General features: G+C 44.9%; 1 protein-coding gene across 9 annotated transcripts in view; it reads right to left on the reverse strand.

Annotated features, from left to right (window-relative positions):
* IKZF1 (IKAROS family zinc finger 1) overlaps nucleotides 1–26,341 on the reverse strand; it is a 79,485-nt gene that overhangs the window by 34,915 nt on the left and 18,229 nt on the right. For all 9 annotated transcript variants that reach the window (XM_083473241.1, XM_083473248.1, XM_083473240.1 and 6 more), the window contains exon 3: nucleotides 16,429–16,548. In XM_083473241.1, the coding sequence (XP_083329367.1) occupies nucleotides 16,429–16,548 (120 nt within the window). The remainder of the gene's footprint in view (nucleotides 1–16,428; nucleotides 16,549–26,341) is intronic.

Genomic DNA, 26,341 nt, shown 5'->3' on the forward strand with positions numbered 1-26,341 from the left:
AATCAATTCTGCAGGTCTGTAGAAATGACCTACAGCAAGAAGGATGGGTTTTGGGATTTGGAGGGAATCATCTCCTTGGGCCTTCAGGTGTCTGTATTCCTTTGCTCCTGTTGGCTTAAATATTGTGCAGGGGGCAATGAGTGAAGTGTAAGTGTTCAAGCTGAAAATATCTAAGCACGTAACCCCAGCTGATGATTGGGAGAATCTATCTCATCTCTTGAGTCCTTTTCTTGGGTCTGGAAACACCAGGGAACTGGAAACTCCAGGTCCACACATCTGTATCTGCTGTGGATTTATTTCAATGTGATTTTTGTACTCTGTTTTCTTTGCACAAAATCCTCCTGCACAAAACTCTCCTGTGGGTTTGTTGCACAAGAACACCAAATTCACTACTGTACTTGTGCAACCTAAATTTGTCAGTATATCCCACTCGCAAAATAGCAACAGTGTGTAAGTAGTCTTAGGTTGCAACCCCACTTACCTGAGAGTAAGCCCCACTGAATTCAACAGAACTTACTTCCAAGTAGGCATGGTTAGGATTGTGTTGTTAGTTTCTCAATTTGCTGCTCATAATGTAACTGGGTTTCCACATCCTCCTCACATTGTTGAAAAAGCTCTTGAAGAGGAAGAAGCTGCAAATAATGAAATATAGGAATGCAGGAAAAAGAGGAAGCAGAAGGCAACCAAGAGCCCAACTGAAATGTGAAGAGTTATGGAGAAGTGACAGAAAGGGAAGCCACGCCGGGAATGGCGCTTGGTGGCTCAGCCGAGAAGCAAAACAACAACCAAGCCAGGAGAAAACTGGCCTCCTTTGCACTGAAGCAGTTTTCCATGCTCTGCTTTAATGACTTACATGCTGTAAAACACCAGCTGGACAAGGGGAGAAACTCAAGTCCGTCCACATTTGAAGACGAACCTACCTAATTCACACTTTCCTGAGCTGAAACATGGCCATCTGTCAAAATGGGGACTTCTCCAAAATTTTGCAGCACAGTTCTCCAGCCAAGCAATGTGTACAAAATGCATCTACTAGGGGAACGTGTGCATAGAAATGCCTCTGGTATGAAAATAACATACAATATATATATATTGCATTTATATATAAATAGGTACCGCTCTGGCGGGAAGGTAAACGGCATTTGTGTGCTGCTCTGGTTCGCCAGAAGCGGCCTAGTCATGCTGGCCACATGACCCAGAAAAACTGTCTGTGGGCAAACGTCAGCTCCCTCGGCCAGTAAAGGGAGATGAGCGCCGCAACCCCAGAGTCGTCTGTGACTGGACCTAATGGTCAGGGGTCCCTTTACCTTTACCTTACCCTAGAGGAAGCCCTGGTCATTGTTCAAGAAACTCCAGGGGAGATCCAAGGCACAGTTTAAAAACTGTTGACCAAATGAGGACTGGTTAACTTTTGTAATGAGCTGTTCTAAAAGACAGAGGGGGCTTCCAGGTCAACTGACCCAGATCATTATCTGAGGATAATAAGGTTCAGTATCTGAGCTCCTTCTTCACAGGGGTGCCAACTTGAATAAAATATGGTGGGGGCCCAGGTAAGCTCCACCCTGCATAATCGATCACATGACACAGTGCACACACACCATTGGAATGGGAATGCCCATCAACTCAAATATTTTAGGGGGGTATCCTAGGAATTGGCTCCTATGCTTCTTCATGTGCCTCCTTCTGCAAGGTCCAGAGGGTGGCCACATGAGAAGGGGCTTCTTCTGAGATGGCTCCCCACTTGCTGAATGCTCTCCCCTGGGAGTCTCACCTGGCACCTTCATTATATACCTTCAGGCACCAGGCAAAAAGGTTCCCCTTCAACTAGGCCTTTGGCTGATTAATGTCCTTTGAAACGTATCTGTGAGAAGCAGGTTGTGTTTTCATTTTGCAATTTTCTACTGTGATCAGCCCTCTGATCTTTGGATGAAAGGCCATATACAAATTTAATAAATAATAATAATAATAATAAAGAATGTGCATTATCTCACAAATGGACCCATTCAGATCCATTTTTCTGTGTGCACAATTGGCAAACAAAGGTTCACACGCTCCCTCCCCCCCCCCCCCGGTCACCGCATTCATTGCTATTCATCCTCTTGCCCACCCCCAAAAGTGGGCCAAGCTTGATGGAAAACACCCCCAGTATGCTTTTTGTCCCTCCCGACAAGCGCTTCTCCTCTGCCCTCCACAATCTTTTTCCATTCTGGGCAGGCCTTTCTGTGTCTGTGCTTTGACACTTCATAAAAAAAAGAAAGAGGGAAATTCACTGCAAGTGCACAAGAGCAAACATTGCAAGAGCTTAGTTATTACCACACCTTAGTTTTCATGCTTTGCAAGAGGTGGGGGGCTTTTTATTTTTTCCCTTTTTCTGGGTGGGGGATATTTTTGCACTTGTGCACACCACACCTTTTCATTCCCCCTCCCCCCGGAAGTGTGCATTTTGCTCTCCTGCAGGATGAAGCCCATTCCTCTCCCTGCTTTACAGCAAGGCGGGGATGGGGATGGGGATGGGGATGGAGTGGGCAGCCAAGCCCTTGAGTCCTGACCAGCAGCGCAAAAGGAGAAGGGGGAAATGGGGTGGAGTGTTCTGGCTTGCAAGGAGCTGCTGGGGCTGCAGCTGGCCGTTCCCTCCTTGCACGCATCAGCCTCCCTGACAAAGAAGCAAGTGGCTTCTTGGGAAGGGACTCTGGCAGTGTCAGGGTGCTGCCACTATGTGCACTTCTCAATTTCAGAGGTGCCCCCCAAGACTGTCCATTTCATCTCCACACTTCTCAATTTCACCCAAGCGGAAGCGGTGGCATCCCCCCTTATCTGATTCCAAAGCAGCCGATCCTAGAAGTGCCACAATTCTCCTTCTCCTTGTTTGCAGGAAGGGAAATGGAAGCTCTAGTCAGGGCAACACCTCAGAGTTTCCAGCACAAACCAGAAATGCCACACGATCTGCCGCTCACATGGCAGGACAACATGAAGAGGCAGCTGCAAGGGATGCAACTGCCCCCTTCCTCAGGATCAGTGGTTTCCCCTTCATGTGCCTCAAGCAAACCCAGGAATAAAAAAGGTGGATGGCAGAACACTTTCACACTGAAAAACCCCCACTTTCCCATGAGACCTCTATATCATTTTTTTAACTTCTTGACTGCTATCAACGGCCGCCCCCGCCGCCACTCCCCTCTCCCCAAAAGAAGTGACTCAACAGCAAGAACTCTGAGAACCAGGATGTTGAAATCCGGAGGTGGATATAGGCACACCTGCATAGTTTGGGCTGCCAGAGACAAAATGACTGGTTGTGTTCAGGTGAGGAGAAAATAGAACTAGGGGGTGCGGTGATAGAGGACACCCACCAAAACATAACCACAAATATGACCCCCCCCCACTAAATGCAAGAAGTTCCTGTCTGGAACACCCTTAAATACTGTATTGAATTGACAACAGCAGCTGAGGAACAAGAAAGAAGAGGAAAAGCAGGGGGTGGGATTCTGCTCTCTCCATGTCCACTCTAAACTGTCCATTCAGATAAGGCAATAGGATCCTTTCACCCGTTTCTGCTGCTACTGCCTGTTTCTCCCAAATTAACAGAAAGTCACCACAAAACTCATGTTTCTGGAAGGACACACCTAATCAGCAAAGTTGTTCCTGCTGTTCTGACCAATCAAGCTGTGTCCCAGCCAAGTCATTTGCAAAATGTGGCCTGTGAGCAACCCCTTGACATGTTGCTGTGCTGGTTGCAAAACACACAGAGGAGGAGATGAAGTGGCCATCCCTGATGGGCCAGATAGCAAAGAAGGTCTTTCCAAAGAGATTGTGACATTCAGCATCCTGTTTGTTCAGGAAGAAACTTCCATGTGGCAAGACTAAGGGTTGTAGATTCTTGCTGAGCATTCTCTCAAAATCATGAAGTCAGCTCTGGATCAGGGCTGGGGGGAAAGACCTTGCAGAAGTGCTTCCTGCTCAGAGCAAGGAATACAAGGCTCGATGGAGCCATAGTTGATTTTATACCTTAATTTGCGGCAGGTCTTTGTTTTTAATGCATTCCTTAGTGCTGGCTATGTAAAAAATGTTAAAAAGGGAACATCAGTCAGGCACTTCTGAAAGTCCCTCTGTAACAGATGTCTAAAGTACTGTCAAGTCACCCAGAGGAAGAAAGCACGGGTTATTTTGGAGGTTGCAGCTGGGAGTGGTGAGGAAGCTGCTGGCCAACTAAGGAAACCTGAATGGAGCCTCAGCCAGATGCTCCCTGCTTTTATAATATATGCAACCCAGGTGACCTGAACACAGGATCTGCCTCCTCTCCAAGCCATTAGAGCAGGTGTCTCCTGACCCAACTCAAAACCAAGATGTGTTTGGGTCCCTTCGCACCCCCCCTATCGCAATTACTCAGCATGGTGACCACTGAATGTGTGAACTGTCTCCATCAAAAAGTACATGAATGGTCAGTCTGAAATAATTAATCTGTGGTGGCGGAGTCACACATTCTGCTTTATGATGTGTAAAATGATGAGCATGCCTGTGTAAACTGGCCCCAAGGAGAGGTAAATGCTATTCGGCAACCAGGTTGGCTCCATTTCTGTACTTGCAGGGAGCAGGAGGAACATCACTGCACACAGATGTGCTCTTAACTGGGCAAGTACATGAACTGGTGCACAACAACACAAAGGGTTCCCTGAGAGAAGGAAATCCGAAAACCACTGACCCAGTACGAGTCTCCATTTACCGGAATGTGATGCTCCAGAAAAATGAGGCAGTGCAAGAGGACACCTTTTTCTTGCGCTACGCATGCCATCAAGTACATATGCACAGGGACCCCCTGCATACCTGGTGCAGCAGCAGCAGCTGCATAAATGTGCTACTAGCGAGAGCTCTCCTCACCCCTATCTCGTAATCTCCCCCATCCAGTGCCTCAACATGAAAAACACAAGCCAAGCAAAGCCACAACCCCAAATGTGTGGATCACTCTGTTCTCAGGAAATGCGCAAGTATCTGAGAATCTAAGCACTGTGACGGTAAAAAAGAGGAGGAAGAATGAATTTCACATAGGCAACACCAGTCAACACAGGAAGAGTTGGGTTTTTCTTAGGAGTTCAAGGCCTACATCATCTGAGGTTGTTTGTTCTTGCTGGTGCACCTGCTCTCTGCTTTGGGGCACACGGTGGTCTTGACTGTGCTGGCTGGGGACAAGATGACCCGTGACCTTCTACAGAATCGAGAAAGCCACCTTAGTTAAAGAGCCACTTATGTTTAACACACACAATTATTTTTTGAAGCAGGAGATTATTCTGTTTATTTCTTTAAAAATTCACTTTGTTAAACAACAATTGCACTCAGCCAGCCAGTGAAACATCTTATATAACTTCATCCAGTTGATTAAGGGCCATCTATGAGCTTTTAGAGGCAAGCTGTATATGAAAGACACATAAAAAGCTATACAATATGCTGAGCAGAAGGAGGGCATATATACTTTGGGAATTCTTGGCAGTACTGCTTGAAGCAGAGGGCAGGTTTTAACCCCCTCCAACTATGTCCCTTTTCATAGACTCATAGAACTGTAGAGTTGGAAGGGACCCTGAGGGTCATGCAGTCCAACCCCCTGCAATCTCAGCTAAAGCTTTCAGGACAGATAGCCATCCAACCTCTGCTTAAAAACCTCCAAGGAAGGAGAGCCCACAACCTTGCACTGTCTCTTACTGTCGGAAAATTCTTCCTGACGTTTCATTGGAATCTCCTTTCTTGTAAACTTGAAGCCATTGGTTCAGGTCCATCCTCCATGTTGACAGCCCTTTAGATGTCTGAAGTTGGCTATCACATCTGTCTCCTTTCAGTCTCCTCTTTTTCAGGCTGAACATACCCAGCTCCCTCAACCGTTCCTCATCAGGCTTGATTTCCAGACCCTGGATCATCTTTGTCGCCCTCCTCTGTACACCTTCCAGCTTGTCTGCTGTGTGGAACTCAGTGGAAACCACTGTAGCCCCATAATCTGCCTGCTTGCTGGCTTACATTTCCTGCCTCTGCTAAATTATAGATTTCAGGGATAGGCATACAGATGTGTGAGGATACACAGGATTCATTGTGAGTTTTCCACAGTTATGATTTTTAGAAATCTATTTTAGGAGGATGAGATACATTCCTGAGCAGTGCTGCTAATTGTTTTTTATTGCAGTGTGGTGTAGTGGTTGGAGTGATGAACTTGCTCCATAAAATCTGGGTCCAGATCCCAGCTCAGGCACAGTTTCCTGGCGCTCTCTCTCTCTCTCTGCCTAACCTACTTTACAGGGTTCTTGTGAGAACAAAAGATCATGGAGCTGCCTCAAGATCTTTGAGAGAAAGGTGGGATAAAATATAGTTAAAACAATTAAGGCCGCAGTTCTAAGCACTCTTGCTGTGGAGTACCTTCAGTGGGACTTATATCTAGTTAAACATGCTTGGAATTGTTCTACTCAGCTCAGCAATTTGGTGTGACTTCGTTGGTCCTGGAGGCAGATAATCAGCCCGTTCTGCTGCCTATTCCCTCCCTTACCTCCATATTAATATTATTAATTTTTATTTACCAAATGTGTATACTGCTTGAATGTAAAAAAAAATATAAAATGTTAACTTTACCGACAGAAAACAGTAAAAAAAAGGCATTAAAACTATTTTAAAAGATTATTAAAATCAGCATTAACCAAAAAGAAATAAAATATGTAACTTCTATATGCCTGGATAGGTTTGCCTAAACATAAATGTTTTAAGCAGATGCCAAAAAGAATAAAGTGAAGACTAGGAAGAGAGGTCAAGGCTTGTAGGTGCTCAACTTCTATTATATACGAAGCGTATGGCATTATGATACAAAAAAGAACTCCATATTTGATATAAAAAGGACTACTGTATGGAGGTTTAAAGAGATCGGTGTGGAAAGTATTTATAAGGAACATGTCAGTAAAAACTGAACCAGTTTTGGGTAAGAAAGTGTTCCTCCGGAAGTTTGGCGTTGGGGGGGGGTGTTTCTGGACCCAGTTTTCCACATGGATAGCAGTGGCTGTAAGCTCAGAGGAGTTTTGCCCTTCATTGGGCCCTGAGGCTTGGCTGGCAAGGAAAAGGCCCTTCTCTTTGCCCACAACTACACATGGGGATCAGCTGGTCTCCTCTGAAATGGCGCTTTGCCACATAGGAGCCAACTCCTAGGGGCCGAGGTCTCTTTGCCCCTCCACCAGTAAAAGATTTGAGGGGCTGGACCCTCCCAAATTTGAAATATTGTGAGTGTTTTGTGATCAGTTATGCAGCGCCACCCCCCCCCCGAATATTTCATTCAGGTTGGCACCCCTCCATCGCCATAAGGGAGGCTTCTTCAAAAGAGGTACTTATTAAATTTGATGCCTTTGTTTTAGTTGCTGCTTTGAGAATATGATTGCACTTTGTACTTAATTGTTGCTTGCTTGCTTGCTTGAGTGTAGCGTAACTGGAACTGAGGGAAAATATTTATTTGTTTTGAGTATTTCTCCAATAGAAACGCAGCCTACAAGCTGAATTAATTAATTAAACGGCTTTTACTATCAAGGTTAAAGTGGATATGAAAAACGCTTACAGCAGTGATCAATAAGTGTACGAAGACCCCCTGGGTTTAGTTATAAAGCGCAAACAACAAAACACTTTTTTATTTTCTTTTGCTCAAGCAATTTTGGTGGAAGTATATTAAAAAAAAATCCATTTAGCATTAATATAAAGCCCATGACAGGATACCAATTTCAATAGGATCTACCAGCAACATAGAGATAAAATTAAGAAAAGGTGTTGCAGATTCAGATAATACCTCATTATCATTGTTATTCCATCCTTTCAAGGTATCACGGGCTCCAAGGCCAACAAAATCTCTGCTGCCCCCCATGAATTAACATTTCTTAATTTAATTTCTGTTGTGGGGGCCAGTAGGGGAAAGAACCCCTGCAGTTTCCAGGAATCAGCCTGCCTGGCCACAACAAGAGTATTCATTATCCAGACTGAGATGATCAGGAGCTTTGGGTGGATGGTCACACTGGATGGAAATGAGGAAAAGGGGGGGGCCTGCAAGTGCACCTGCTGCCCAGCCCCTCCCTCCCTTCAGAGATGGCAAGCAAGGTTTCTGCAGGGAGCCCATGTACAGCCCCATGCGCCCAGGCTGTAAAAAGTGGAGGGCTTGGAGGATGCGCTTAGGGCCTACACTGCGCAACTCCGTCAGCAGGTGAAGGTTAGGGACAGAAGCAGACAGTCTCTCAACCCCCCCCCTCCAGAAATGAATATCAAGACAGTTTAACTGCCCCCCCCCGAATGGCTGGCTGCTCTGCTCTTGGGCCTTTGGGACCAACTGGACACAGGGCTCACCCACCTTTCCGTTTGATCCATGACTTCTCGGCATGGGTCTGAGAGGTTTTTCTTTTCTCCCGCCACTCCCCCCAAACCCCATTTATGGCTGAATCGGAGCAAATGTCCATGATGGTTCAAACAGAAGAAATCATGGGGAAAGGGGAAGAGTAGATGAGCCGACCATGTAATTAAGCAGTTGAAGCTTTTCTGATATGGGGCTAAGTGGTGGAGAAAGCACCCGCCTGTTAACTTTCTGCCTGACAGGCATGTGGGCAGAGAAGGAAGTCCACAGTTGGCAGCCCAAAGGTGCTGTGGCGCTAATAATGGCCAGCATCTCAGGGCTGCTCAAAGGCTTACTGATATATGCGAAGCACTTGAGAGGCACTATTTAAGAGCTCTGCTACTACGTACGTTTACACTCTCCCCTTCCTTCTTCTGTATACACGAAGTTGCACTGAAAGCATGACTACTGAATATGCTCCATCATTGCCTCCCATTATGCAATAGATAAATGAATAAAATAGGGGAGTCAGGTTCCTCAAGCAACCTCACTGGTCCTCCCATCGGTTCACGGTTGCTTTTTGCCAACAAAGAGCTGGGCAGAAAAATGTGGTAACCAGAAATAAAGGCTGGGATAAATAAATTCCTCAGAGAGAAAAACTGAAAAACTGATTGTAGAATGAGAAACTCACTCAAAGGCCAGAGACATGGGGGGGGGGGGCAAAGGGTAAACACAGGGAGCATTTATCACATCCTTTTGACTAAACTTCTCTTTTTTGCTCCTTTCACCTGCTTTGTCCTGCTTCATCCTCAAATAGCCCTTGTGTGTTTTTGTTTACATAGACATCCCTCTCCTGATATTGCATGCTTGGGGAATTCTTTATTTTTTTCTAAAAAGAAAAAAAAATCTGCTATTGTCCCTCTGCACCTCAGTTCAATGGTTTGTGGGGAAAGGGGCAGGAAACTGATGTTCCTCTTAAAGAACTCACTTTCTAGCTACCAAATTTAGAAATGGAGGACTAAACAGTGACCTGGGATTTGGTGTCAACGGCGCCAACGTTCCCTTGGGATGGGCCCTGGGGAAAAGTGCTTTGGTCGAGCTGGCATGTTGCGAGACCTACAGCTTGGACTTGGGCTCCCCCAGCCCTCCTTCAGAGATGGGCTCATTCGCCTCTTCCTCCCCAAGGCTTACTCTAAGGCTGGTCCTCCTTCCGCTGGATCCTGCCAGGCTCATCTTCGCCCCCCCCCCCTCAGTAACAGCCCCACTGCTGCTGCGGCTGCGGCTGGTGAGCCAGTGATCCCACTAGATAAATATAACTCCACAGCTAAAGCAGGACTTATCAGAATGGGAGAGATGCGCTTCTCAGATAAAAGCAACTTCCTCCCACTGCAGATAAGATCAGCAGGCTCACTATCCGGATTGAAAAAAGCCACACAATGAGGCACACACAGCATCTCCAGTTTAGCCAAAGAATCTTTCGATTCTTTTCATCCAGAAGCACGTTAGACTCACAGTAAGTTTCTCTCTTTCCTCTAGGTTAGCGAAAACTATCACAACACCTGCAGCATTACTCTGATGGTACCAGAAAGTGGGAGAGGGGAGGGCAGAGATAAATTTTGCTGTTGAAAAATACACCTGTTTTGCAGCGCAATGAAGGCCGCAACCCTGCATGCTCCACTGAACTGGATGGGACCGACTTCTGAATAGACATGTATACTGTACAGGACTGCTCTGTAAAATGGAAGTGTGAAACAGCGGCTTACTCTATATCTACCCAGAAGCACTTTAGAGCCTCGTCTCAAAATGTTTTCTGTGAAGGGCTAGCTTAACTCCGCAGTCTTCACCCTGCAAATGCACATATCACCTGCATTTGAACCTGTCCATCCTTTGTTCCTTTGCTTCTCTTATCCCTCCCCTCCCTTTGCTGCACACCCCCCCCCCCCACGCATCACAATCCTGAGATTTAGATAGTGAAGTCATCTGTTGCTTTGCATCTGCTGTAATGTGTGTGTAAGGACACAGGATCACTGGGTAATTCTGTTATTCAGAAGCAGAGTGGAGCACGTGACCCACACAGTCCTTGGTGGGAAGAACTGCAATTCAGTTCACCTTTACAGGCAAATTGACCTAATCTGCACTTTGCAAAGCGATTTTGGCCCTGCAGTTGTGGCGGAGCTGAGGCTCCCACCAGTCCTACTAGCCTGGCCAATGTGTTTGTGTTTGTTTGGAAGCACACTGGCTAGGTGTAAGAAAGCAGCTCCACAGCCACTCTAGCTACTAAAGAGCACTAGATATTGATTACCTTTGTCAAAACAGCCGCTAGAACACCACCACTGAGTGGATTGTGTTTCTCAATCTGGGGTGGAGCACTTCCCCTTCAGCTGCCCTGCCTTTTGGTTTCCTTTTCTACCAAGCCACCTTCCTATACTCTTGCCTACGTTTGCAAGCTGGCCTCTGCATTTAAGGATTTCTCTAATCTGAAAGGTTTGGAACCATATTCCATAACACCACTAGGAGCCTAATGGAAACAAGAATGTGAACACTGCCTTGTTGTTTAGCTATGTGGAAATCCTACGGCACTTCCACATGGTAGATTCCCACATTCCTAGTTGGGAGTGTAATCAAACATTAGGAGCACAGAAATTGTTCCTAGAAAAGACTCCTCAGCAGTCTCCTCAGCAGACCCCCCCATTATCCTGGCTGGCTCCAGGATGGAGAAGGGCTGGGCAAGAGATTTGTTTTTAAGAAATCCGGGCACAATCCAGCAAAACTCCAGCCTTCTTCAAAATCCCATTTATTTCCATGGAAGAAGTATGGAAGCACTTGACTCTTGGTTACTGTAAAATCGGCTGATCTTGGCCAGATTTCCTTCCTTTTTAATTGGGTTTTTCCCCAAGCAACTACAGTACTATAAATCACAATTCCCAAGCTGCCCATAGTGGAGTGAGCGCACAGACACCAGCAAGCAGGCCCAGCCCACTGCATTTTGTTACCTGAGGCGAACCACAAAGCCGTGCCCCCCACCCCTGCCAATGAAGGAGGAGGGAGTGAAGATCAGGAACAAGGGGGGGCGGATTAAAGACCAACATTGTGGACAAGGGTGGGAGGAGGCAAGCAGCGCCTCCGATGGGCCAAGAGGCCACTGTGGAGGGAGCACTGATGGGGGGGGGAGAGATCCAGCCTCCCAAGAGCAAATGGGTTGGCAGCGACAGCGGGCGATGTGTTCTTTGGAGGCGGGATCTTCTGCCCTGTGGATCCTGCTGCCTGAAGCGTTCGCCTCACCTGCCCTCATGGGTGGCCTGGCCCTGTCAGCAGGACTCTTCTCAAGGATGGCATTCCAGGGTTGTGGTAGTATTCTGGTTCCAAGAATGCAATCAAAGGATTTTCTGTGTAATCCCCCCCCCCCGCTTCAGTTTTTTGCTTCAGTTGAACAGGCCTCAGGGAGAAATTTAGCATGGCCTTCATTTATGCATGTTAGCATCCTACTTATTTAATAGGCTTTCAGTCCATTTTTAAGGCAAAGGTGCAACCACATACAATGCCTTACACAACAGTATTATATAAAATCCACAGTTTTCCACACAGGCCCACCAAATGCCTCCAGAAAGCCCCAAAGCAGGTCATAAAGGCGACGTCCCTCTCCACAGTTGCTTCCCAGCAGATGGTTTTCAGTGGCAAACCCCTCCAAGGCTGGAAGTTGAGTATTGCCATAGTCTCTTGTAGTCTCAGGGCTCATATTTTACTTTTGTAAGAAAATATGCATGAAACCATGTGTATATTTAATAAACATTGCTATCATGTTTTTATTTCATACACATGCTGCAAAAGTAAAAAACTAAGGCCCACCTGCCTCTTTCTGCCCTCAGCTGCCCCCCCATCAACGCCCAGAGTTGGCCCAGCACGTTTCAACACCCAAAGCAGAAAATCCAAATCACACCCTCCAATTATGGTTGTTAAATGTATAACAATACAGTAATAAACAAAATGAGCAACTGCTGGCTACCCATGAATGATACCCTCCAAACTCGCCTCATTCAGCCAGAGCTGAATGGTCAGACTTGCCCAGGACCGCACATCACCGGAGGGTGTGGAGTCACAATCTTTACAGTTTGTGAAGCCAATTTTATGTGTAAAACCTGAGAGTACAAGACTGTTCCAGCCCCAGGGCAAAATGTCCCCAGCTGGTGGAAGCTGCGGCAGAGGGCAAACAGGGCTGCACTGCTCTCCTGCTTCTCAACACCAGGACTCACTGATCTTACCAGGAAGGGCAAGGAAGTGGGGAGCTCAGCGCAGTGCGCAACGGGTGACAGGAGCTCCAGCTCTGCTGCCGGATGGGCACCTCAAGAGCACCCCCCTGCCTTGCTCCCCTGCTCCCCACCGTGATGCACAGTGTTCGGAAGCTGGGGGAAGAGCACGGCCCCACCTGCTACAGCCCCACTGATCAGAGTGTTAGCTCTGAATTACATTTTCTTTTCTTTTCTTGCCTTCCCTCTAATCACTCAGCTAGCTTTGCCAGCTTCTCTGATAATAAAGAGGGAAAGGAAGAAGCTATAGATCTTTGATAAAAGAAAAAGTGGTGCTTCATCCATCTGCCATGTAAGAATGTTTCCGCATGCCGTGCTGCAGCTGCCACGATAAGAAGAGCTTGCCTAATCTGTGTTGCAGCTTATCACTGAATCGAGAGAAGCGGGAAGGGACCACTTCTTCCCCTGCAGCCCGGATGCCATACTAAGGAAGCAAGTGTGTGACCACATATTACAGGCCTTGCCTCAGAGAACATTTCTGGATCCCAAGAGATCAGATTCCATGGCTGGGCTGATTCACACATGCATGCATGTTCGTGACTTCATAACTGCGGTGCTGAACAGCAACTTACATGTGTGACCAAGCTAACACGGACCCCAGGCAGCGCTTTCATAGCACCTCAAGCGCAACCTGCTTTTCAATGGAGTTTCTTTGCAAATCCAGCAGTGAATCATCAAATGTTGGGCAATCAGTGGATGAGGAACCAGCCCAGGGATCAAGAATGAAAGAGGACAAATTATTTAAACCTGCTATTCTTCCTGGGGGAGGAGCATTTTCTAAATACAACAGCTAGGGTGAGTTGCAGCCTCTGACAAATTTACTCTGTCATTCTGCCTTACCGGAGGAGACACTCATCAACTAAATCCAGCAAAGGACAGTGGCAATCAAGCATGCATCCAGTGGATACATAGGGAATGGACAACTTTTTTCAGCTGCCACATATACAGTTTAATTACTTTTCTTGGATCCTTAACCCTTTCCTATGAAAACCAGTGGGGTCTACATGGCTTTGGATGTACTTTACCTGGATCACATCCTGTATTTGTTTATTTTTAAATCCAAACAACCGGAGAAACCTCACAAATCACTTGGTAATCAAACATTTGGTTATACAGAAGTTCTCTTTGATCAGGATAATATTTTTGTACATTACATTGCACCAGAAAGCAAGCTAAAGTGTGGGTTTTAGATGAGTGGTCTTCAACCTTTTCAGAGCCAGGACCCACCTTTAAGACCAATCTCTAACAAATGGGTCACACTTTTAATTTTTCACCATCTTTTTTCCTCCCCATATTTACGTTCCCCCATATCCCTTCTCTCTGCTTTTCTCCCCATTTCTCTCTTGCTTCCCCAGTCTTTTAAAATGTAAACAGCAGACAAGAAATTTGGGGCAGTCCCACTGCTGCAATCCACTTCAGGTCAAGGGTGTGACCAAGTGTGAGTTGCAAGCCATCAATCAGCTGAAAACCAATGATTTTGATTACTGGAAATTATTTACAGACAACTGAGACTGGGATAATGGTATTGCAGTTATTCCAGATGCTTGCTATCTATTTCAAATCAAGAGCTATTAAATTTACAAAGCATAACCCAGGTTAACATTGGAAATCTAATAGAGAGGCAGGAAAGTTTTCTGCGTGTTCTTCTACCCCCTTCCCCCACAGCCCCATGCTTCATGCTTTTACTTTTCTGTCATAAAACCATTTCCGTGCAGAACGAGCATGGCAACAGTCTTTGATGGACCAAGTATTGTAAAGCTAGATTATTGGCTATAACCTTTTAGGTTAAAAGGGGCCTGTTACCTTCGAGACAGAAAAGCAACAAAACAAAAACACCTGCCTCAGAAGTAAGGCATTCTCCATTTTTCATGAAAAATGTTTCAGTCCAAGTGAAAAAGGATTTAGAAATATGGTCAAATTTGAAGCTATCGTTGTTAGGCCGAATTGCTGTGATAAAAATGAGTGTATTGCCAAGAATGCTGTTTTTGTTTCAAACACTGCAAATTTTGGACAAAATGGACTGTTTCAAGAAGTGGCAGAGAGATATCTCTAGATTTGTCTGGCAGGGCAAGAAGCCTCGTATAAAATTTAAGATATTAACAGATGCTAAAGAAAGAGGTGGATTTGCCCTGCCAGACCTTAAACTTTATTATGAATCAGCCGCATTTTGTTGGCTGAGAGAATGGATGCTTCTTGAAAACACGGATGTGTTGGATTTGGAAGGTTTTAATAATGTATTTGGTTGGTATGCATATTTGTGGTATGATAAGGTTAAAGCACACAAAGCGTTTAAAAACCATATTGTAAGAAAAGCACTGTTTAATGTTTGTATAAGATATAAGGATTTGTTAGAAAATAAAACCCTAAGATGGTTGTCACCAATGGAAGCAAAGGCTCAGAAAAAACTCAATATGGAGGTCAAATGGCCGAAGTATTGGGAAATTTTGGAACAAGAGGGTGACAGATTAAAACTGCAGAGCTTTGAAAATTTAAAAAACAGAGTACGAGATTGGCTCCATTATTATCAAATAATGGAGGCATATAACTTGGACAAAAAATTAGGTTTCCAGGTGGAAAAATCAAAATTGGAAACAGAATTGTTAGACCCTAAAGTTAAGAATTTGTCAAGAATGTATAACTTGCTGTTGAAATGGAATACTCAAGATGAAACGGTGAAATCTGCTATGATTAAATGGGCACAAGATGTTGGACATAATATTATGATGGCTAACTGGGAACAGTTATGGACCACTGGTATGAAGTTTACGGCATGTAATGCCTTAAAAGGATTTAGAAATATGGTCAAATTTGAAGCTTAAAAGAGAATTTAATGAAAATGATCTACAGGTGGTACATAACACCAGTCAAGCTTGCAAAAATCTATCATTTGCCCGATAACAAATGTTGGAAATGTAATGAAACTGAAGGTACATTCTTTCACCTTTGGTGGACATGCCCAAAGATTAAGGCATTCTGGGAGATGATCTATAATGAAATGAAAAAGGTATTTAAATATACCTTCCTGAAGAAACCAGAGGCCTTTCTCCTGGGCATGGTCGGCCAATTGGTGCCAAGGAAAGATAGGATTTTCTTTATGTACACCACAACAGCAGCAAGAATACTTATTGCAAAGTATTGGAAGACACAGGATCGACCCACCAGGGAAGAATGGCAGATGAAGCTGATGGACTACATGGAACTGGCGGAAATGACTGGCAGAATCCGAGACCAGGGAGAAGTGTCAGTGGAAGAAGATTGGAAAAAATTTAAAGTATATTTACAAAAACATTGCAAAATTAATGAATGTTAGAAGGATGCTGGAATGAAGCTATATGGTTTTAGCAGAAATGTAATAAAGAATTAAGTAAAAGCTGATTGATAATGGGCAAAAATGGAAAAATTTAAGGTTAGACCGTTAAGATAAATTATTGAACAAAAATTGAGAAAGATGGAAAGAATTTGCTGAAATAGTGAATTGAACTAGCATACAAAAAAGGGAGGTGTGAGGAGGTCGGTGAAACAAGTAAATGAAAGGTAAAGATATGGAATATTGGATGTGTGTTTTAGTGTCTTCGTTTCTTTTTGCTGTATTGTTGTATTGCTTTTTTATGTTTTTTCTACTTATGTATTGTAATGTATGTTCTGTTAAATTTTTTATTGTTTTCCTTTTTTCTTTTTTTTGTAATCTTTAAACTTTTAATAAATATCATTTAAAAAAAACAACAGAAGTAAGGCATTCTCAGTCCTCCAAGTGAATCGAGAAGCACCTCGTGCATGGAAGCAGCAAGCCACGCATAGCAATGCTCTTACCCAAAACTCTCTCGCTGCGAGAATTCTGCTGTCCTCCTGTGCTGGTGGAAAGATCTTCTGGCACAGGCATGGGCTCATCAGAATCATCCGGGACATCGCTTACCGAAGGACTTTCTTTTCCTGGTGATGAAGGGAAGAGTCCCAGTAAGTTGAGAAAGATCCATGTTCAGTTCAGGCCCCCATTTGATACAGCATATGAATAACCTCAAGGTTCCAGAACCTTCGAAATATAATGTGCCCTCATGTTAGCCTCCAGGCTGGCAATCACAGCAGCCGAGTTCTGAAGGGCCAAGGGCGCTGCTTGTGCTTTTCATGACTTAGACTGGACTCAGCCTATGTCAGTTGCACTTTGGTGCCCCTGACACCCAACAAGCGTTGTGTCTTGAGCAATGCACAAAGAGATTCATATCACGGGTAATTTGGAATGCTGCCACAAGTAGGAAGATACTTTACCTACATCCCCACCCCCATAACAGTAGAGAATCAGTTCTCTCCAGGACAGTATCTATGTTACACCAGTGTTGCAAAAGGTACTCCTTCCTGAAACATGGGAGGCCCCCTTAGTACTAGTACTCAGCACTTAAAATATTTCGGTGCCCCCCTATATATCTAATTCAAAATATAAACAAAAATAAACCACATATCATTAATTTATATTATTACAGTAGTAAAGGTAAAGGTACCCCTGCCCGTACGGGCCAGTCTTGCCAGACTCTAGGGTTGTGCGCTCATCTCACTCTAGAGCCCGGGAGCCAGCGCTGTCCACAGACACTTCGGGGTCACGTGGCCAGCGTGACAAGCTGCATCTGGCGAGCCAGCACAGCACACGGAACGCTGTTTACCTTCCCGCTGGTAAGCAGTCCCTATTTATCTACTTGCACCCGGGGGTGCTTTCGAACTGCTAGGTTGGCAGGCGCTGGGACCGAGCAACGGGAGCGCACCCCGCCGAATGGAGGATTTCTGTAGTGCCCCTTCCCTTGATGCCCTCGACACGGGCTTATTTTGCTTCATGGTTCATCCCGCTTGGCTGGCCGTCCACCAGCCTCTTTTGACAAGGATTCCCCAGTCTCCTGACTTGAGCCTCCTATTTAAATCACTGTAACTGCTGTTTCAACTTGCAATTGTCCTGCTGTTTTGATAGGCTTGTTTATTCTATGCTTTAATTGTTGGTGTTTATTTTAATGTTTTGATAAAATTGTTTCACTGTGTGTTTTAATTATGTGTGGCTATATTCTTTGTAATCGGTTCTATGCCACGTAAAACCACGTAAAAGCCATTTTGACAGATAAGTGGTATGTAAATACAATGTGTATTATTAATAATAGTATTGCATATCTAGTCTCCTTCCATAGCTCAAATGAGAAAGCAGCATGGTTTTTTGTTTTAAAATACCATGGGTGGGAAGGGGAAGCCCACGACCTGTTGAACCCTGGTCCACCTGATTCATTCTAGGAAAGTTCAAGAAGCAGCTCATGAAATGTCCACTTACAAGACTTGTGAAGGCGAAACAACTATTGCAGTGTTGGCGTCTCTGAACTCTGCTTGAGCTGCTCTTGTCGCATAACGGGGTTTTGTTCTCCCCCCAGTATGTCTCCCAGCAAAGCCTCTCTTTTCTAAAAGTAAAGCTCATTCGAAGTAATCCATGTGGGCCCCTCTTCTCTTGGATGCCAGAGCATGATATTTCATATTTCATGCCTTAACTTCATCTATGTTGTTATACCCTGATAAGTTCACTCCTGCATGGCAATTTTATAGATATGTAATCATACTAACATTTTGTAGCAAATGACTTTTAAAGTGGAAAGATGGGGAGAAATAGCCATTCTCCATTTAATTTCTAAGAGGCATGCACAGAATATTAACTGGGGCTAGGTATGCAATTGCAAAACAAGAAGCAAATATTGGGTTGAAGTATTAAAACGCCATCAAAAAGTCTGAGGCCCAAATACATTCTTTTGCTGCTCAATAAAGACTTAACACAAAATAGGTGCTACATTTCACCTCTGTGCATTTAGTTTGTAATATTTCTTTTAAGCACAAAACTCGGAGGCAGGATTTCTGGGAGATCCTTTGCCTGGTATTGCCAGAGACACTGAATAACTTATTCCTGTCTTTGCAATTTTCCCTTCAACCTGTGACGAGTCCACAGTCATAACAGAGGAGACTGTTAGCATAACCAAAGTTGAAAGTTGGTTCCATAATGCAAGCCTATTAATCACACACTACAGGAGGCCTCAATCTAAGCTCAAGTTAGTCATGACTACCAGTTCCATCATATTCAGAAATAAGTTTCCTTACTCCCTGGTTGTAGTTAATTTGCTCCATTGATTTCAATTACTGAGATGGAAACTCTTTTTTTTTTTCCGAGAACTTTCAGCATGCAATAGGATGGGGGTTTCCTGACAAACTCTCCCCATTTCACCTTTTTACATACTTTAAGTTTCACAGAGGATACCAGTCACCCAGAGGAGCCCTTCAGCTCCTATTTTGTACTAATACTTAACACTTTCATAGAGCTTTTGCAGTACTCAAACCACAGCACATATATTATCTTGGTAAGCCTTACAACAAGTCTGTAAAATAAATCAGCATTGCCACCTCTAGATTTAACAAGAGAGAACACTGAATGATTGCGTTTGATGTTTAAATTAATGCTTTAAAATTTGAACTATAGAATGTTTGGATACTGTAAAATGTTTGAACTGCTAAGAGGACTTTGGATAGCCAACAAATGTCCTAAATAAATATATATTTGAGATTCTTTTAATTATTTTTAGTTGATTATTATTATTATTATTATTATTATTTATTTATTTATTTATTTATTTATTTATACCACATAGCCTGATATTTTTAATGTGCTGGTTCTGTTGGGTTCTTTTACAAAAAATATTAAAAATTGTATTGAACCGAATCCTATTGTTCTTACTGACTATTGTGATTCGCCTTGTGGGTGCTAATACTAAAAAGCAAGGTATAAATCTTAAATATAAGTTAATCTTGCAGGTAGAGGCTGGAAGCTGAGAGAGCAGCCGCTTGCCCTGGGTCTCCTGGGGAGCTCATGGTGGAGGTGACACAGAAGGGAATCCACAGAGACTAGAGGCTCAAATCCTACAGGAAGTAAGTCCTGTTGAACTTAGTGGGACTATATTCACTTCCCAGTAGACACATTGAATATCAGGCTGTAGGAGAAGAAAATGGGTTGGGAACTTGACCTCTAACTGATTTCAAGATAAGTGAGCCACAGATACGAGCTTGGGTGAAGGACCAGCTGGTTGTTTGGATGTGAGTGGAGAATGGATGTGGTCAGGTTTAGAGAAGAAGCAGCAACAGAAATGAGGACCATCAACAGTCTGCTCAGGAGGCAAGACAGTGATGGAATTTCCCAAGGGACTGGCTTGTGAGGTGAAGATAAAGCAGCACTTGACAGGCTATGCGGACGTTGGAAGGTTAGGCGACTTTCTACATGGAGCAAATTGGCTACCCTGGATCTCCACCCAGGGTGAGAATGCCCAGGCCAGGGGCCAGATGCAGCCCACCAAGGCTCGCTATCTCCCCAAACTGTACCCCATCCCCAGCCACAAACACTCTCCTCGGGCCGCACCCCTAAACATCAGGCTCCATATCATTCTTGTGGTTTTGCCTTGCTGGAATGGGGCCTTGCCTCTTGGTCTTTAGATGGAGGAATGTATGTAGAAACTAGCCTACTGTAAAAACATAATTTTTGCATTTGCTGCTCCTCCCACTTTTGTCTCTGGCCACCCCACCAACAGCATGGGGTGCCCAGAAGGTTGTCCAGAAAGGATGAAACCCTTGGGCTGGAAAGGGTTCTTCCTCACCCAGAGGCGCCATCTTCTGAAGCACACAGAGGGGGCTGGTGTGATATTCTGACATCCCCCGCACAACGTTGCACCGTGTCCTGACATCGCTCTGGACCTGCCTCCAACAATGGGCCCCCTGGAACCAGTGCCTATGTCCTCGTCCCATTTCTAAACTATCCCAAAAGAAACTAAACAGAATAAGAGAGAGAGAGAGAGATTTCCATGGTGATACAGCACGGCTAGTATTCCTTCTTCACTGGTTAAGGCCAATCATTAATAATAACAAAACACATGGAGAAATCAAAGGTAAACCATTTGCTGAATAAGTCAGAGAATCGCATCTCTGTTCTCTGTGCCTCCTTCGTTGGTGCCATATGCAGTTCTGCTAAATGCATGTCAGCACTGCTGTGTCTCCAGTTTTAATGCGGCAATGGCTGCCTCATAAAATATTGCTTTCAGGAGGGGGATATAAGTGTGAACTCTGAGCTTATCATGCAGGCTGGAGAGTTCCGTTAGGAGCCAGCGATGGCCATATTCCAAGAACTGGGAACAGATGTGCCATCCTTGTCTCATTTACAGTTGCTGGCTTGCTTATCTGCTGCCTTGAGCAAGACTGGATCCAAATCTGCCTAAAGCCAGAGAACAATTCTGTTCTCATAAGAAGAACTAAGTTTATGCTCTGCCTGCTGGCATTCCACACTATCTAAATGACTGGAGTCACTTCTCTGTTATGTCTTGCAAGCCCATGTAATTGGGAAGCTTGTGCGTGTGTGTGTCTACATAAAATCTCATATATCAATACTATGTAGGTAGAGACCCCTTGTGTGGATCTTCCCCACCCATGTATCCTCGCTGGTTCAGGCTCCACCCACCCAGCTACCCTTCCACCCACCTGCCATCTCCTCAGTTCCCACCAATGCCCAGTGTGCATTTAGGATCAAACAACTTTAAGAGCTCTTAAAATTCACATTTATCTGTGTGTGCAAATGATCTTGCTTTAAGTCATGGTAAAGGACCTGCCAACCTAGCAGTTCGAAAGCACAAAGTGCAAGTAGATAAATAGGTACCGCTCCGGCGGGAAGGTAAACGGCATTTCCATGCGCTGCTCTGGTTCACCAGAAGCGGCGTAGTCATGCTGGCCACATGACCTGGAAGCTGTACGCCGGCTCCCTCGGCCAAGAAAGCGAGATGAGCCCCAGAGTCGTCCGCGACTGGACCTAATGGTCAGGGGTCCCTTTACCTTTAAAGGTAAAGGTACCCCTGCCCGTACGGGCCAGTCGTGTCCGACTCTGGGGTTGTGCGCTCATCTCACTTAAGAGGCCGGGAGCCAGCACTGTCCGAAGACACTTCCGGGTCACGTGGCCAGTGTGACGAAGCTGCTCTGGCGAGCCAGCACCAGCGCAGCACACGGAAACGCCGTTTACCTTCCCGCTATAAAGCGGTACCTATTTATCTACTTGCACTTAGGGGTGCTTTCGAATTGCTAGGTGGGCAGGAGCTGGGACCGAAAGACGGGAGCTCACCCCGCCGCGGGGATTTGAACCGCCGACCATACGATCGGCAAGTCCTAGGCACCGAGATTTTACCCACAGCGCCACCCGCGTCCCCGCCACCTTTACCTTTACCTTTACCTTTACCTTTAAGGGACCAAAATAGTGGATGAATTCCAGATCCCTCCTAGTCATATGGTTCTAAGTAAGTTGCAGTAAATTAATACCATTCCTAGGTAACAAAATTATGGGTAATATCAATTTGTCTATTCATCTCCCCACACCAATGAAATAAAATCAGGATTGATTCATTTCCCCCATCCACACTGAAATATTTTCATTTTGTTAAAGATCATTATCACAAGTAATTTTTCCAGCACTCTCCCCTTTCTCCAAAACCCACTGCACTCTTTAGGGGTGTGGTCAATTGCCCCTCTGTTCCCTGAGTTTTAAACCACATAGGGTTGTTCCTCGTGAGCACCTATATTTCTGTCTGCTGGCTGTATATATTGTTATTATCAATTAATTGGGCATTGGTATTAGTCATGCATGGTCAAATCTCTTTGCTAAAGAAAAGAAAAGAAAAGAAAAGAAAAGAAAAGAAAAGAAAAGAAAAGAAGGGATAACAGGGTGACTTTGTTCATAGCATTGCTATACAGTGGTACCTCTGATTAAGAACTTAATTCGTTCTGGAGGTCCGTTCTTAATCTGAAACCGTTGTTAACCTAAGGTACCACTTTAGCTAAGGGGGCCTCCCGCTGCCACCGTGCTGCTGGCGTGTTCTCATCCTGAAGCAAAGTTCTTAACCCGAAGTGTTTGTAACCTGAGGTACCACTGTAGTTATAGCGAAGTATAACCAAACAACAACGGCAAATGCTCTTAAAATGCACTGAAGCTCCCCCACTTTAACTTGTTTTGCAATTTAATATTGAATGTATCAAAGAGCACAAGTTGTCCTGATGTCCTGAAAACACCCCATCACCCCTGCCTGCCCATTTAAACATGAGGATGAGTCACGTTTGCCTCATCACGAGCTCCGGAAAGGCACCGTCTCCCGTCTCTTCTGAAAGTCCTCCTTAAGGGCTTCCCGTGTCCTTCCCTTTCATCCACTGTGGGAACACAGGGCTGCCGAGAGGGGCAGATCTTATTCAGTTCTTACCACTGTCCCTAAAGCAGACTTGAATGGAAACTGTACGGGTCTTGTACATTTAAAGCATACTCCCCCCCTCCCCCAAATACTGGGAACTGTAGTTTACCACTCACAGAGCTACAACTCCCAGCACCCTTAAACTACAGTCCCTGGGTACTTGGAGGGAGTGAGTGTGCTTTAAATGTTTGACGTGTGAGTAGCCCAGAAATGGCAGGTTTCGTTTTCCCTGAGGCCTCTGTGCTGCTGAAGATAAACCAAAGACACCACCAAAAAAGTTCCCATGTGAGGAGAGATTCCTTTCACGCTGAAGCTGCAGGGACTGAGAAACTATGGCCATGGGATGGGGAACTGCAAGTGGAGAACTACATGTGGGGCGACGAAATTAACTGGGGGACCCATCCTCAAATTAAGGAAGAGGCATTTCCCTCTTCCCTGACCCATTTCCCCTTGGGGTTACATCCACCTGGAAGGGATCTCATTTTCTCTTGGCTGGGGATGCATTCAGTGTAAGTTTTAGTAGCCCTGATGTTACTTTTCTATAGGTTTGTGAAATCAGTATTTCTCTTAGCAAACATTTTTCTACAGAGATAATGGGAAAGGAGGATCTGTAGGCAAGCAGGAGGCGTGTTTAACCCCCTTCCCCTTCAAGCACCCCACCCCCACATCCCAATCCTGCGTTTCCTTCATAATGCCCAGTTGCTCCCAGGCAAAGCACAGCAACCAAGTGTTTTAGGTCTTGCGTAAAAATGGCACGCACCTGCTGTGAGCTACTTGAAAAGAGGATATGGGTAGCACAAACTCAACTGAAAGGTTAACTGACCCTCCCCACCCACAATTACCCTCCCATTTGGTAACCAGGAATTTTTTCTCACATCTCCTCTAGCTGGATCGAGCCTTTGACAACCCTGGCTATTTCCTTCAGCTCTAGTTTATACAAGAGTCTCCACTGCCAGAAAAGTGTGCTTATCCAACCCGATTCACAAGTGTTAAAATTCACCAGAGTTGTATGGCAGCAGAACATAATTTTGCAGCAAAGCATCTTGCTTTCTATTTCTTCTGTTGAAAACAAAACCAGCTTGTCAAAAATGCTGGTGGTAATGTCACAAATAGTGTCAGGGGCTTGTTTGCTTGTTTTTTTAAAAAAGAGAACTCCCTGCATTCCCTGCAAAAAACTCAGTTGACATAACCAATCCATTCAACTCCTCCTTTCAAGGACAAGTCAGGCCATGAAGACGACGAAGCAACCACAAGTTTGCCTTGGAACTGAGAGCACAACGTAGAGAGCACTAGACGGAACAGCCTGTTGAGATCAGACCAATCGTCCCTTAGCTTTTCCACCAGCAGACAAGTAGCTCCCTCTGGGCAGCCCATAAGCAGAGGCCATTTCGGCTGTGAGTCCAAGAAGATCTCCTCCCTGCTCGACAGGCCTTTTCCCACTTGCTTGGGAAGATGGAGCCCAGACTGACTCCAGCTGCAAAAGGTGAGACCGTTTTTGTTCAGAGGGTTTTGCTGGTGTTTTCCTTGCTGTTATTGATATATTTTTTGTATCTTTCATTTTTTTATCTTACCATGATTTATGTGGCAACTGTGCAATTTGCCCATGTAGTTTTAAAGTGTTTTATTGTTTGTGACTACTTTGGTTATGTTTTAATTATGTATATCTTTCCATGTTGCAAGCTGGCTTGAGCATGGTGTGAACTATGGAAAGGCGGCATGCAAACATGTTTTTGTCTCCCCTGCCCCAGCATAGGATATCCAGAGGAATATGGCCTATGCGTGCAGAGATTTCATTTCATGATATTGGCTATCAGATCTGCCCTTCTGGAAAAGTGCACAACCTGAAAGTGCTGCTGTTGCTATCATAGTTTTGTCTTTATGGAGATACGAGCTACACAGAGGCTCACTGTTGAGGAGTGAAGACAGTTCTGGAGGAATAGCTTCTTGATTTTAGACCCAGTCCTGCAGTGGATGCCTGCTGAGATGAGAAAACCTTCCTTCCTCAATATCCAGCTGCTGAAGCCTTGCGCAGTCTAACTCACCTGCCACCCCAATCCTCACCCCCGGCCTCTCACGCAGGTGTCTCCACAGGAAACCACAGACAAGAGGAAATGCTCCAAAAATGGCACCTCATCACTTCTTCAGGCTGGTTTTAAGAGGATTCGCCCAGGCATATCTCTTCAAGCTATCAAAAAGTTCACTTTAAACCCCCTCCCATCCATATGAAACTTTGCGTTGTGATAGTGCTGCACTGTGTGACACAAAGCAAACACAACTCACAAGCTGTGCATTGTGAGGCTCGCCTGGTGCTTCACAACCCCCAGTTTTAGCAGCCCTTGGAAGTGGGGGGAAACAAGAGTTTGGTCTGTGGTGCCCCCCCCAATATATTGATAAGCTGCATTTGGTATGGTAGTAACAAATGCTGTAGACCCCAAGGAGAAATGCCACCCAGGGGGTAGAACTGGGTCTTGAGGGCAGAAAGTTAACAATGACAGTGTAGATATATGCCGGTGTGTGCGCACATCTATATTCAGAGGGAGGAAAATACTGGGTTATTTTATATGCCTATCTCCTAACCAGTGCTTTTTTCTGGGGGGACGCAGACCCCTAAACATTTTGTGAATCTTTGTACTTTTGTCCATTTACTGTATTTATTTTCCCCAATTTGAACTATAAAATGGTGATTTTCTTGAGTCAAAATGAGAGTACCCCTAAACATTTTTTATATGACTCCCCCACTTCTTTCACAAAGCTGCCATAATTATAAATGTTTCTATATGCCCCAAAGAGTGTCACACAGGGATATCCTCTGGGAAACCCCTTAGATTTGCTGACATTTCCAAGATATGATTGCTGAACCTTGCATTCAGTTCTTACAAGGCCTTGACCCTGGCAACTGAACTTGGAGAAGAGGCATCTCCTAAAATGGTCTGCTTCCTCCTGTAGCCCCAATTGCAATCTCTCCAAATCTTTTTTTCATAGTCACCAAAACCATGTATGGTAGGTGGACCAGGAAGCTTTCAAGTCTCGGCAGCTTACTTGAGGCCTAAAGTATTGGTAGGTCTGCAACCTTCACTTCATATTCCGTCTCATCACACCAAAAAAGAACCCACAGAGAACTCTCTCCTCGCAACTCCTTCGCCTTGCAACTGACAGGCTTCTTGCTGCCCAGTATAAAAGGTGGTTTGCATAACCATTGCAGGAGCAGCTTCAGGGAAAGAGGAAACCCTGAATCCATACAAGACACTGTGGCATGAAATCGACACAGTACATCTCAGATTTTTATCCTAAAAATGAAATCACAGGAGCTTCAGAGGAACACTAGCAATTTGGCAAGTAAGGTATACTAAAAATGAATAATTCCACCCCAATTTATTTTTGCTAGGGTCCCTAGTGCTCGGATCTGCAGAAATATTACACTGATCGAAATAGGAATGTCTCACAGATGGAGACGC

Source organism: Podarcis liolepis (genome assembly GCF_965112155.1).
Source record: "Podarcis liolepis genome assembly, chromosome: 13".
Classification (NCBI taxonomy): Eukaryota; Metazoa; Chordata; class Lepidosauria; order Squamata; family Lacertidae; genus Podarcis; species Podarcis liolepis.